The 14,648-nt window shown below is 44.3% G+C and overlaps 1 protein-coding gene across 1 annotated transcript in view; it reads right to left on the bottom strand.

Moving 5' to 3' along the window:
* Window positions 1-9,256: 9,256 nt before the first annotated feature.
* Pld1 (phospholipase D1) overlaps window positions 9,257-14,648 on the bottom strand; it is a 198,071-nt gene continuing 192,679 nt past the window's right edge. Inside the window, exons 26-27 of the mRNA XM_051156998.1 lie at window positions 11,081-11,198; window positions 9,257-9,488 (exon numbers count right to left, since the gene is read on the bottom strand). Coding sequence (XP_051012955.1) covers window positions 9,264-9,488; window positions 11,081-11,198 — 343 coding nt within the window. The 3' untranslated portion in view covers window positions 9,257-9,263. The remainder of the gene's footprint in view (window positions 9,489-11,080; window positions 11,199-14,648) is intronic.

Raw genomic sequence — 14,648 nt, 5'->3', positions numbered from 1 at the left:
AGGTCAACCACCCACACAAATGGTGATGTCTACAAGGGGGAGTTTGCGGGCTCTTTTAAAGGTTTCTAGGGGAATTCTATCTGTGGCTACATGACTCTAACTGGGATTGGCTGGTGCCTGGGAAGGTGAGCCATCTTGGAGGCTATGTGACTCTACCCAAGGGGCTTTAGCAAGGTCTTATCATCTCCCTGCATTTAATTCTTTGAGGAAACCATGTGTTGTCCACAGTGGCTACACTAACTATGGTGAGAAAGTAGAAGCTCATTGTACCTGATGCTATTGGTGCCAGACTGCATCAGCCTTCAGCCTGCTTCCTGTTAGTGGAAGCCAAGCAGGGCAGACCCTCTCATCTTGAAAGCATCACCCTTGGCAAGCATCTTCTTCCTCCTCCACACTTCTCTCTCTGACTCATGATAGTTGGCTGAACTTGTGTGAGGGACACTCCAAAACTAGTGGTGTTGGACTTTTTCTAGGTCATCTACTTCTAATCACTCAAGATAGAAAAGCAATGACTGCTCAAAGAAAAAGTCTCACCCAGGTCTAACGTGTGAACCAATAAGTTTAACTGGAGCTGCATACAAGGGCAAATTACAAGCACATTGAGGTTTGGTCTCACATCCAGCAACACGGCCATCAATCCTCTTTGGTTGCAATGAACAGCTCTGACCAGGGATGTGGCTATGAGCACAGGCAAGCAGGAAGTGGGAGTCTCTCCTCCTCTCTCCTTCCTTTCCTTCTTTCGGTCTTCTCCTCCCTATTCTCTTCCTCTATCTTTCTTTCCTCTTTTTTTCTTTTGTCCTTTCCATCTCATTCTTATTTTTCCTCATTCTCTCTTGATTTGGGTTCTGATCACGAATGTTCATTAATCATGTGAAAACTCATCAAGTTGAACATTTATAATATATTCACTTGTTATAAGTATGTTGTACACTAACAAAAAGTGTAAAAAATGTATGAGTTAGTTCAGGTAATGGGGCTAGAGGCTGAATAACAAGGCCATAAAGAACTTAAAATGTACAAAGGGAACAACAGAATGCTCTGCAAATGTTGTCTCCATCGATGAGCTACCGTGGTGTCCCAGCCATTAAGGCGGTGCCAATTTTACTGGCTCCTAATTCTATGAGTCAGCTTGGGCTGGGTTTAGTTGAGAAGTTCTTTGGCTGGTTCCATATGACTTTGCCTGGCCTCCTCACTGAGTCTGGCAAATAATGCTGACTGCCATTGCATCCTCAGTCTCTACCTGGTCTCTCATTCTTTTTAAAAATTATTTAAACTTTTAATTTATTGTAGTTTATTCAGATTACATCCCAAATGTTACCCCTTCGCTTGTGTCTTCCTGTTCCCAGCCTCCGTCCCTCTTCTGCACTATTGCCCTCCCCTGGGCCTCTGACAGAAGTGGACCTCCTCCCCCACTATATGACCATGGACTCTCATTCTATGATACCATCACTCTAAGACCTAAGAGGGGATCCTGTGGTTCTCCTAGAACACGGATGGAAAGACACAGACCATCTAAGCACCAATTGACATCTGACAAAGAAAGTTCTAAGTGTCTTCCTACCTCAGTCACTTGTGTCTGCCTGGAGATAACTATTACTTCATTACTGTCTTGTTCCACTCTCTGCTACTAGAAATGGAGTGGACAATTCATAAATAATATGAACTAATTGGCCTGCAGCGTTGGAGCCTGGGAAGTGCAGGGGCACACGTCAACATCTGGCAGGGGCACACGTCAACATCTGGCTGCGAGTGAGCTTAGAGCAGGAAGAGAACACGGGGTCGCAAGTGCTCTGTCCTAATGAGTCCACTCTTGTTACCAACCTGCATTTGGGCAACGGCATCGGTCCACTCACAGTGACTGAGCCCTGGTGGCTTAATCACCTCTTTAGGAAGGCTCTATCTCTTCATGTTTGTTCAACAGAAATTAAATGCCAATGTGAACTTGGAGGGGGAATCATCCCTGAACCTGCAAGTGTAAGGGAATTGAAAGGGGGCGGGGCAAAAGGTAGTCTCCAAAACATGAACTGCAGAACTGTTGAGTGAATGACAGTGGCATGTTGAGAAGAGGCTGCAGGCCAGAAAGTCCCAAGTATTAGCTGCTATCACTGTGCGCGGTGGTGGTCTGTGCTTGGTGCCCTTAGAGAGTGGCACTCCTCATGCCCTCGTTTCCACTGCTCTCTTCATGTGTGTTCAGTCTCCTGTTGTCCTGGGAACTGCTGTTTTGAGATTGCAAACAGCTCCATACTTTACATGCTACGGTTAGCACAGGGAAATGGACACCTGGTCCAGCTTCTTCACTGGAACACCCCTCCCAGCAACTTGATGGTATGTTGCTTGATATGTTATTGCTGAATGCCATAGACCTCTTTTACAATAAACTAAAAGTTTATTCTAAAAGGATTAGGGTTAGAGTTAAGTCACTGTGTCAGCTTCCCATGGAAGAGGCCCGTGGGTACAGAGAATACTGTGATTCTGATCTTGGCTTTCCTTGGGGCCCCAACTCATGAGTATAGCAGGAAGTTAGGGACACACAGTTCCATCTCTATCTCAAACCCATTGACTCCGACTCTAGAAATCCCTACACAGAATGAGGACTAAGTTTCAAACAGACACTGTTGGTATCACAATTTTAATTATATAAAGAACACATATTTCTATCCTAAAAACAAAACAAAACAAAACCATTGCCAAGGTACTGTCTACAAAAAGCAGCAGTTCTGGAGCAAATCCAGGTGTGAGTGTCATCTGCAGTGCCCCGCAGATGGCATGCTCGGGGACACAGATTAGATAACCCCAGCCTAGCGCGCCAGCCAAGGCTTACAAATGTGCAGCTGGAGAAGAGGCCGCTTCAGCCAAGCACATCTCTTTCCAGAACCTAAGCCATATGAATCGTGTTCCCAAAGGGAGGTGACTACATTCTCAAAACAAACACATTGCAAAATTCCAGGCCCTGGGGGGGGGGGTGGGGAGGGGAACGGAGGGGGGGAGGCTGGACAACTGTGCTGAGGGAGAAAATAAAAAGTCCGCTGAGTCTGTTACTCAAGATTGTCAGCCAGGATCTTCTGCAGAAGGACCTGAAAGCCTTTCCCTGAGACTGATAACAATTACTGTTTATGGGGTGTCATGTAGGCACACTGTATGTGGCCTTATTCTAATAAAAGTCAATTGTCAAAATTAGGAGGTCAGTCTTGACTTGACAAACCTTCAAGCAGAGGTCTGAACATCACTTGGCGTCTGCTGTGGCTGTCATGGCATATGCACTCCAGCTGTAGGCCATCAAATTTGCATTTAAAACACTGGTAGATTTAGTGTTTTGGGGCCAGTTCCATTTTGTGTGACTAATTTAAGTAGACTAATCAGGAGGAGGACATTCCGTTCAACTTCCCAGAACCAGCAGGGTTAGGACAACACAGTGAAGTGCATTTATCTAGAACAAAGTGAGAAATGACTGTTGCTTGGCGACAGAGGGCAATCAAATCCATGGTTTGGTTGGCCTGCAACCCAACCCGACTTTAAAACTTGAAATGTAAAATGACTGTTGCAACAAATTTCCCTTTATACGGTGTTTCGTTGCTTTCTAAATTAATAATCATAAGTGGTAAAAGAGAAAGATAATGCAAATCCAAATTAAACATGGAAAGTTTGATGCTTTTAGAGTTTTGTTTTTGTTGTTCAGACTGCTCCTGGGTAGGCCAGGCTGCCCTTGACCTCACTATATAGCTGAGTGACCCTCTGCTGGAGTTTCAGGCATGGACCACTTCACCTGGTCATAATGGACCCTTCCAAAATCAAGTGAGAAGCAAGAATATCCCACGTGTAAATTGAATCATCATCAGGAGTCACACTATGGATACTTGCCCTTCTCACTCAAATCAGGCCTGAGAAGATGCTCAGCAGGTAGAGGGCTAGCCTTGGAAACATGGAGGACCCGAGTTCAGACGGCCAGAGCCCACATGACAGTGAGGCACCAGTGCGCAGGCAGAGACAAGTGGATCTTTGGGTCTCACTAGCCAGGCATTCTAGTTAAAATGGAAAGCTGGGGTTTCAGAGAGACTCTGTATAAAAACAAAGCAACAACAACAAAAACAAATGAACAACCCCTCCCCCAAAATAGTTAATGAAAAACAGTGGAGGACAATAGAATAAGACATCCTACACGAGCACACGTGGGTTAGTGAGTGCACCCAAACACATGCACATGTGGGTTAGTGAGTGCACCCAAACACATGCACACGTGGGTTAGTGAGTGTACCCAAACACATGCACACGTGGGTTAGTGAGTGTACCCAAACACATGCACACGTAAGTTAGTGAGTGCACCCAAACACATGCACACGTGGGTTAGTGAGTGTACCCAAACACATGCACATGTGGGTTAATGAGTGCACCCAAACACATGCACATGTGGGTTAATGAGTGCACCCAAACACATGCACATGTGGGTTAGTGAGTGCACCCAAACACATGCACACGTGGGTTAGTGAGTGCACCCAAACACAAATACGTACACACATACACAAAGACACAGACACACAGACACACACACACTCATTTTCATAGATTTTTATTCCATGGCAGACCCCCTGAGTACCTTTCTCAGCACATCTACAGACGCAAGATTGCAGGCCTGAGGCCGGGGTCAGCTCACTGCAGATCTCTAGATTGCCAAGAGTAACTAACTGACCTCACATAGCTTTCTAAGGAAATGAAAATAACACGCATGAGTTCACTTAAAATCCCCCTTGATGGACAGCTCATCCTCCACATTGGCAGGAGGAAAGTAGAGACTGCCTCTGATGGGAACTCTGGTGCCTGTGATTTGATCACTGCCCCTTGGCAGTGGCCTCACAGGAAGGGGATGCAGGCTATCCTGATGAGGCTGAGGTCAGAAGGTAGGGGGAGCAACCCCCTCAGAAGTCTAGGGGAGGAGAATAGGGAAGAAGAGGGAGGGAGGGAGGGGGGGAATGGGAAGACAAGAGTGAGGGGATTACAATTGGGATGTAATAGGAATAAACTATAACAAATTAAAATTTTTAAAAAGAAATTAAAGAAATAAATAAATAAAAATCCCCTTTGTCCCCTCATTTCGTGCAAGAGAGGGTAGCGGCAGTGGGGCTGAGGACACATGAGGGATCCTCTCCACACACATCACTGAGAGTGACAACAACTGAACCACTCACATGCTGGAGTCTGAGGCAGAGATGCTAAAAGAACAGCGGGGGGGGGGGGGGTAAAATAACGATTGTTGGGGACTGAAAGTATAATCTCAACACGATTGGTTTCAGGACTTGGTTCTACACTTAATGCTTGCACCCCTCCCCCCAAATTCTTCTGCTCACCCCCTAACCTCTAGCATGGTCAGGGACAGTCTCAGGAGGGTCCTTCATAAGAAGTCATGAGGGGTGGGGCTTGGGATGGGTTTGTGCCTGACAGGAAGCAGCAGTGAGTTCCCTCCCTCCCTTCCCATTTTCTCTATCTCTCCTCACCACAGTCCCTTGCTTACCAAGAAGAGGCCACACGGTGACAAGGTAGCCTTTGGCAGGCCTAGAAATGGCAGCATGACTAGAACCTGGGCATGCTGGGACTCTGATCGTGGACTTCTTTTTGCCTAAACCAAGTAGATAAACACAGGGCTCAATTTCTGTTTTTTCGAAAACCTTCCCTGTCATCTAAAATGGTTTGGATGTGGGAGAGAAGCTGATAGCCACCTGTAACCCCTGAGGATCTGACGTGCTCCTCCAGACTCCACAGGCACACTCGCGCACATGCACACACACACACACACGCATGCACACACACACACACACACGCACAAATGGAACATGCTCACAGACACATACATATAAATCATATATAAAAATAAATCTTTTTTAAGACAAGGAACTCGCATTAGAGATTAGAAATGGCTGTAGGAAGAACTGTAGGTTCTTAAGGAAAGAAATAAGAGAAATAAAATGCACTGGGAAAAGATGGGAGCCAACAGAGGGGACAGAGGAAGGGCAGTGGGGGGTGGGGAACATATGAGAACCAAGCATAACACCTATGTATGAAAATGTCAGGATAAAAAAATCTATTACTTGGTTTTCAGGCCTAAAATAATTTAAAAGCAATGTCGATTGTATGCATGTGTATATGAGTGTGTGCGTGCATGTGTGTGTATGCATGTGTACATCTGGAAGTGCAGAAGCTAACACTTGAGTGTCTTCCTTTTTGCTCTCCACCTTTTTTTGAAACAGGGTCTCTCATTGACTCCAGAGCTTATGGAGTGACTAGACTGTCTGGCCAATGGCCCTGGGACTCCCCTGTCTCCTTCCCACCAGTGTTAGGGTTACATACGTAGGCCACCCTGCTCACCTTTCCCCATAGGTTCCAGGAATCCATACTTTACCAGCTGAGCCATGCCTCTGGCCCCAGATTCCTTATTTTATATACAGAAAATCAATTCTCCCAACTCATATTAGCAAATGGCTTCCCAGCTTATATTAATTCATGATATATTAATTTGTCCAAGTTCTTACATAAAAAAATTAGCTATTCATAATTTGACCACCTACAGACAAAATCACCTTTGAAAAGCACTTTAGAACATATTTTATTTCATAATATAATGCACAGTCAGTCCTCTAAGTTTCTCTGTGCTGCACTGTGGTCAGGATTAAGAGCACTCCACTTCAAGGATACTTGATTTGGAGGGATTTGCTGTACCCTACCTGCTACAGCAAGCACTAAGCTTGGTCCATGGCCACAACAGCCCCCACAGGCCGTGACCATTTTCTCTTCAGATCTTATGACAATGGACTTTTTTGCATTTTGGAAACAAAGATTATTACAGAGATCAGCAGGACATCAGGAAAATACCAGCGGGTATTTCAAAAGACTGTGGTCAATCTGAAATGCTGAACAGATCTGAAGTAGCTTTTTAAGGCATAAACTACTCACATCTTAATGTCTTTATCAGACATAGTGATGCACTTTCTAGAAGGCAGTAGTGGTGTCAAAGCACGTGGTATAGCGCATGCCCGTGTCCTACACATCTTGGTAGACTGTGAACTGTGAACAGTTAACCACAGAAAGGTACACACTGCCCTGGATTCCCCACTAGACCCCTCCAAGCGAGTCTCTTAGCATCTTATCTCTGAGAAGATGCAGAGGGAAAACTTACCACAGAAACCAGCAGTAGGACTCCTGCCCTAAAACGCAGTGTGGCAGCTCATTGGCTCCCTCTTCTATATAATAATTCACTCCACAAACATTTACTGGCTGCTCCTTTGCCCTGGGCATAACTATTCAGAGTCTGAAGACAAACTAAGTAACCCATGATGTTCCTGCCATGCGGAGACAAATAAGCACAGATCACAGGGCTCAGAACAGCATGGGACATCCTGTCTGAAGCCTCACGTCCTTAGTCTGGGGCAACAGTCTAGTGCACATCTGTCGGGCAGGCTGACGTCATTACTCCTGCAGCGTAAGCCCCAGTTTCCTCATCTATACAATAGGGAAGGGTTAGAGTAAATGATTTATTAGGGGTCTTTGCTGGCCCATTATGCTCTTATGAGAACACTGCACACAAAACCAAGAACCAGTTTGCTCACTTTTAAGGTTTTAAATAAAACACAATAAATCTGTAGGTATTCCATGCACAATGACTAATTTAAATATAATCTGATCTTCATCTGCATAAAGTGTCTTATTCGCTAGAATTATAGAAGGAAATCATTTCACCATCATTGTCCATATAAGAAATAAGTTATTTATTCGTAAAAACATTAATTTCCATTGTTGGTTACAAATCCCACCTCATCTGTGGAATGTTCCACAGGGTGACATCCTCCCTTGGATGTGACTGTCTCTCTGTCACTAATCCATATCACTGGCTTTGTGGTCCTGTGCCATCTTTTAAATCAGCATATTTGTTCATGAAAACATGGGTTGGGGCTTGCTTTGAAGAGGACCCTCGAGGAGATTTTGCCCCAGCGGCCCCTTTTGCTTACAATCACGTAGCTATGCTACATGCATGGGTCCCAGTCTTCCAGGAACCACAGACACACCCAGGATGCAAGAGGAACTCTGAAATTTTGTCTGCAAAGGACATTATACCATCTGAAAAGGGAAGTGGATGTCCACATTTCAGACGGGGACAACGTGAATTATCATGGCAGCTTCTTTGAAAGCTGTGTTGGAATGTTCCTGTATAGTTAGTTACCAGTGCAAGCACAGTAGCTCATCTTTTATAATCAATTACTCTTTCCTCTAAAGAAGACATAGTAGAAAGCTGAAGAGTAAATAAGGTTAGACTCGTGCTTGTTAGCTAGAAGGCATTAAAAAGTCTTCCATTCTTTTGGAAGATAAATTGCACATACTGAACTTATTACTATGGACAAATTCCACTTTTTAAAAAATCAATCCTGTGGTGAAGGAGGACAGGGTTTCTGCAGACTGTAGAAAATCTAGTCCTTTTCCTAAACTGGATTCCCACTGACACCTTGGAGGTTTATCTGTGTTTATCTGGTTGCTATGTATTGACACATGCTGCATATGTTCACAGATTTTATCAGATCGGCTCAGTGACAAGGACGCAGCTGAGCAGTACTTTTGGGAACCAAAAGAAATCCTTCTTCAGTGTCAGAGTTTCCTGCCTTCCCATTGTTAAGAGGCACCGTTGGTGTCCTCAGACGTGCCTCAGAAGGCCTGTTCTGTCCCTACAGTGACAAAGAGCAACTTCTTGGCTTGCCGATGCCCTTGCATCAGCACCAGGTGGGGGCAGGCATCATCTGGATCCTTGAAGACTCTTAGAGCAGCTCTCTAACATCTTTCATTGACAAACAATCTCTTAAACAGTGCTGCGTGGATGACAAGCTGAGAACACGCCTGGTGGGCCCCAGCTGCACACATGAACATCGGAGAAAAACAAGAGTTCAGGCAACTTTCGACAACTTGGATCACAGTTACAGACAGATTCTTGTTAGCAAAGGAAATGAGATATACATCGTGGAATTTGCATCTGTGTTTGGTATTGTTCTAGCATATGCTAGCAACAAGAATGTGGCTGCTTTTCTCAAGGACAGGCAGGAGGAATAGTGAAGCCTCGATTGTGTCCAGTGTCGTTACATCACTATGACCACTGTTACCCAGCCACTCTGAAGAGTCCAGTGGGTTGGTCACAGGAGGGCATCAGGCCTGCCTTTGGCCATGAAGTCCTTAGGAGTCAGCATGCGCAATGTGGCCCGCAGGTCAGAAGTCCTTGAGTTGCGAAGGAGTTTGTCCTACGTCCAAACCTCCATAGGCACGATGGCTTCTTTGGTCCCAACAGAAGGCAGCAGGTTCTCTTCAGACAGGAAATAGAAGGGGAATTGCACCAGGAACCCGCGGATCTTCCGAAGCTCTTCCTCAGCGCGAACGGGCTCGTCTTTCGCTAATATGGGCTTGCTTATAAAATCCCTCAACTGAACTAAGTTGTGTACCTCATCATTGGGAAGGCACCGGAACACCTGTTGAAATACAAATTGGAAACTGAGTGATTCCTTTAAAAGCAAGTACGTGTTCTTTATGGGAGCTATTCATCCCAACAGGCAGAACCTTTGCTTTATGAAACACATTAACTTCATGCCAAAGCACAGTTACTGTTCACAGTTGGCCTGTAATCCTAGCACATGGGCGCTGAGGCAGGAGAATCCTAAGTTTAAGACCAGCCTGTGTTACAACCAATCAACCAACCAAACAACCAAGCCAAGCAACTCTAGTACCTATTTGTATTTGCTAAAAAACCTGTTGGACGTGTTTCCATTTTAAAAGGCCACACCCATATTCTTATATACTGCCCATTATGCAAAGAACAAAGTCAAGCTCACAGTAAGAAGCACTTGCTTGGAAGGAAATTTTAAATCAATAGCCCTGCCCAAATGTCACGGGAGACTCATATCTAGTGGGAAAACTGCAAATTCTGTTTTCTCTAACTTTACATCTTGAAAGACACATGTGTCAAGATGTTTACTGTTAAACAGTTATGGGTTTTGTTTTGTTTTGCCTTTTGTGTTTTTTCAAGGCAGGGTTTTTCTGAGTATCCTTGGTTGTCCTGGACTTGCTCTGTAGACCAGGCTGGCCTCAAACTCACAGAGATCAGCCTGCCTCCGCTTCCTGAGTGCTGGGATTACAGATATGCTGGCTCAATTGTGTTTTTTGATGTATAACACTTTGCTAACTGAAATACGGTTCAGACACCACGCACCTTGCAAATTTCAGTAGGTGTTGCATAAAAATAAGGACAGGTACCTACAGAATCAACATAATTCCTGTTGTTCCACAGTGTCATGTGAAGATTTATCCCACCATGACCAAAATGGTTTCTCTGCCCAACCCCCAATCTTGGGGGCTGAACAAGATGTCCAATGACGTTGTGTTGTCATGTTGTACATGGCCTGCTTGACCATGACCTGGAGTCCTCAGTATGAAATAAAGCGATATGAATAACTGCTCTGCCTCACCGAGATGACGACACGTCTGTGCAGAAAGGGGGCTCTGGGAGACCTGAAGGAGGACAGGTTCTTACTCAACTTCTCACAGATCTGGCTTTTTCCTGAGGTAACCTATTCCTCCATCAAACAACACTTAACTCTTTAATAACCATGGGGCAAAAGGAAAGCTTAGGAAGCCCAGCTGCCACACACAGGTGTACCAGCAGCTGACATGGGTTGAGCACAGGTGAGCTCATCTTGGACCCTATCCATCCACCTTCTCCTTGTGGCTATTCCCTTCAGAGGCTGGCTGCTCATTTGCCCATGATGCTTTGGATGAGAGCCCTCCATCCTGTGGAGGACAGGGTAAATGACATCTCTTATGTTTTGATCTTTTTTTTTTTTCACGTTGGTTTTCAGTGCCGGGGACTGAACCCAGGCCCTTATGCACACTAGGCAAGTGCCTGGCCACTGAGGTACATCCTTAGCCTTTTGGTCTTTGTTTTTCAGTGTATACAAAGGGGGCAGTTTTACAACACAAAGCTATATTGATTATTTTATACTAATAATATTCTATCTGTATCAATAAAATTGTGATGAGAATGAATAAAGGGATAAGTAATCCTCACCTTATCATAAATGGTAGCATTGCGGGCTGCTGTTGAAACCCAAATCTCCTTGAAGAATTTGTCACTCACGGGATCCTGAATGTCCTCACTTGGGTCAGAAAGATAGCCAAGGACAAGCCTGAAACACAAGAGCTTTTGCGTTGAGTGACGGAGATAAGACACTTTCAGCTCAATGACAGGGACAGAGATTTTGCAAGGGAAGAGAAAGAAGCCTTTAAGCCCATTAAAACTTCATTATGCTCTAAAAGCATCCTTGTAGTGTGGCCATGATCCCCAGAGCCTTGGTCACGAAGGTTACCACCCAAACACTAGCAAGAAGGACCATCTGGCCCAATGCACAGAACTCTACGAAAAGGCAACTGTAACTATACCCGTTGTGCAAATAAGGAATTAAAGTGGGAGATATTATAAAAGTCTGTTCAGTTCATTCAGCTGGTTAGAGGGAAAGCGGGGACTCCGGCCAGGCCCGAGGGACTCCAGAAGACTCGACCCTCCTTTTCCCTCTCTATGTATTCTTCACTCCCCGCTCCTTTTGCTGCTGCTTTTTCACCCCTTTCCTCTTCCTTCCCATCCCTTGGGACAAGCACCATGCTCAACTCTTGGATATAGAAATGAGTAAGAAAAACATGGCATCCTTCTATGCAGTTAAATTTGGTGAGTAAGACTGAAAATGAAAAGAGAACCAGCCCTGGCAAAAGAAATAATTATAATTGTCACAAATGGGGTATGTCGAGAGGGAGAGATGGGTGTGGCCAGAGAGGTTTTCCCTTCTCCCACTTGGTTGCCAACTCCAGGTGTGATGGTTTTGCTTCTTTTATTATTTTTTCCTTTTATTGAAAAGAGATTGTTTTCTCACACAATATATCCTGACAGTTTCCCTTCCCTTACTCTTCCAAGTCCCTCTCACCTCTCCTCATCTCTGAATTCAATCCCTTTCTGACTCCCATTAGAAAAAAAACAGGCTCTTAGTAAATAACAATCAAACATGAGAAAATAAAAGGTATAAGAGAAAGCAAACACCATCACATGGAAGCCGGATAAGGCAGCTGCAATGTTGTAAGATTCAGAACAGGATCAGCTCCGTCAAACCTTTCGTAGCTCCCTTCCTCTGATCCTGCAAGTGATGCTGGGAGCCTAGGACTTTCCCATGGCTCCCCTGTGACCTTCTTATGTGATTTATTTTATTAGAGCACCTGTCACATTTTATGTCATATTTTATTTTCAGCAGATCTATTTGTCACTAATAGTACTACCAGAAGGCAAATTATTTGAGAGACCATGGCTTGGCTGTTCTCATATCTCTGTGAGTGCCTGACATAAGAAGTCACAAACTAAATATCATCTGAATTGATCATTTATAATCAATAGACTAGAAACAGCAAGAAACCACCTAACAAAAAATAAGCTGTAGAGAAACTTATGGGGAAAGTATAATTACCCTTGTTCTTAAAGAGATCTGTAGGATGAAAAAGCATTCTCAGTGCCTAGCAGCATGGCTTAATGGCCAAGAACACTCATTGCTCCTGCAGAGGACCTTGCTTCAGTTCCCAGCACCCTGGTGGGTGGCTCACAGCCATCTACAGCACCAGTTCCAGGGGATATGGCATCCTCCTCTGACCACCATGGGTACCAGGTACACTTCTCTTGCCTATACACGGATAGGCTAAACACTCCTACGCATAAATATATAATATATGTGTATATATTAAAAACATATTGTAATACATATTACAAAAAGTATCTTCACTTTTTCCTGTGGGGATGGAAAACTTGATTCTCATGTGCAGATAAGAAACAAAGCCTGAAGAAATACTAGTAATTGAACTAAAATGCAAAATGAGTCCAAAGCTACAGGGAATCCCGGCATGGCCTTGAGAGGAATGTGTCAAGGTGTTTTTAGGGTTTGAGTCTGCAGCTCCTGGGGCACTGCGTGCTTTTCAGTTCCTGAGACTCTCAGGCAGTGATGCCACCTCTGTGTCTCTCCATGTTCCTTAGAGGTCAGTGAACTGAGCTAAACAACCAGTGTTAGACATTAACTTTGCATATCCTATTTAATTTGCAATGCCATTATATCATGGCAACTACCATTGGTTTTTTTTGGGGGGTGGTGGTGGTGTATACAATGTTTTACTGCTTGAAATAAACTTGTCTGAGCCCCAGTCTTGCTGAGGTCCCTCATTCCGACCTGATGCATGCCCACTGGCCGTTTCAAGAGTCCCTCATTCGGTAAGTGAGTGCTGGCGCTTACACAAAGCTTTTCTCCACATGCCTTGTGTATTCAGTGAACACCAGAAAGGCCTATGTTAACCACAGCCCACCTGGAACCTGCGCCACACGGAGACTGGTTTTTTTTTTTTTTTTTTTTTTTTAATGTTAAATGAATGAGAGGAGACCTCACTGAAAACATCAGATGCAGGGGTGATAGGACCCGGCTTATATGGTAAAATAGAACTTCGAAGCAGAAGCAGGAGGATTGTTACAAGTTCAAGAACAGCCTGAATACACAGTGAATTTCAGACCACCAGCCAGAGCTATAGAATGATACTCAATAAATAAAGAAATGAATGAATAAATAAACAAACAAACAAGCAAGCAACCAAATAAACCAGGGCTACAGAATGAGACTTTGTATATAAATAAATAAACAAACAAACAAATAAATAAATAAATAAATAATAACTGAACAAGTAGACTTATCTATCAGATAGATAGATAGGACAGAAAGACAGAAAGACAGAGAGACACACACACAAACACTGTGTTAAAAACAGACTGTATGGGCAAGGGTTGAAACAGCCAATGAAAAGCCCTGGTAACAACATAGATAAGACAAGACAGTGGCTGTGGCCTGGGATCAGTGGTTTTACTGGAAGAGCAGATGGAAGTTGAGAGAAAAATGTTGGTACTGAGGACAACTGACAGATAAGTGTCCTTGTCATCTGCCAAGTTGAAGAATTCTGTGGGCGGGCCCTGTTAGTGTGAAAAGACTGAGTTCAGTTAAGCCTGCTGATCCATCACTTAAACACACAAGTGGTAAGACTGAACAGGAGGAGTTTTGCTAAAGGGATCTGGAGTTTGGGAGAAAAGGCTTCGCTGGAAATACAAACCTTCGAACTGCCCTGGTTTATATACTCAAAAAACTATTTTAGTAAAGAGTTCCCCAGAGCATGGAGTGGAGACAGTGAAGATGACCCAGTGTAGCCACAGGGAAGAGATGCAACGAGCTAGGCTGGAGAAGCCAGAGGGCACAGAATTCCATAACCACGTGGGAAAATATGTCAAAGATGGTTTTGTCAAATCCACACACACACACACAAAACCCTCTGACTTCTGTGATCTAAATGTGAACTGTCCCCTGTGGGCTCATGTGTGTGGACATGTGATTGGCAGCAGGTGGTTTTGCTTTAGAACACCATGGAAGCTTCAGGAACCTACAGGACACAAATCTTCACTGGAGGAAGTGTATCAGTACTGTATGTCTTGGCAACTTATATTCCTGAGGCTTTGTTTTCCTACCACAATGGATTGGCTGTACCCTTCAAACTGTAAACCAAAGCAAACCCCTCCT

The sequence above is a fragment of the Acomys russatus genome, chromosome 15, assembly GCF_903995435.1.
Source record: "Acomys russatus chromosome 15, mAcoRus1.1, whole genome shotgun sequence".
Taxonomy (NCBI): Eukaryota; Metazoa; Chordata; class Mammalia; order Rodentia; family Muridae; genus Acomys; species Acomys russatus.
This window is presented reverse-complemented; position numbering and strand designations above follow the sequence as displayed.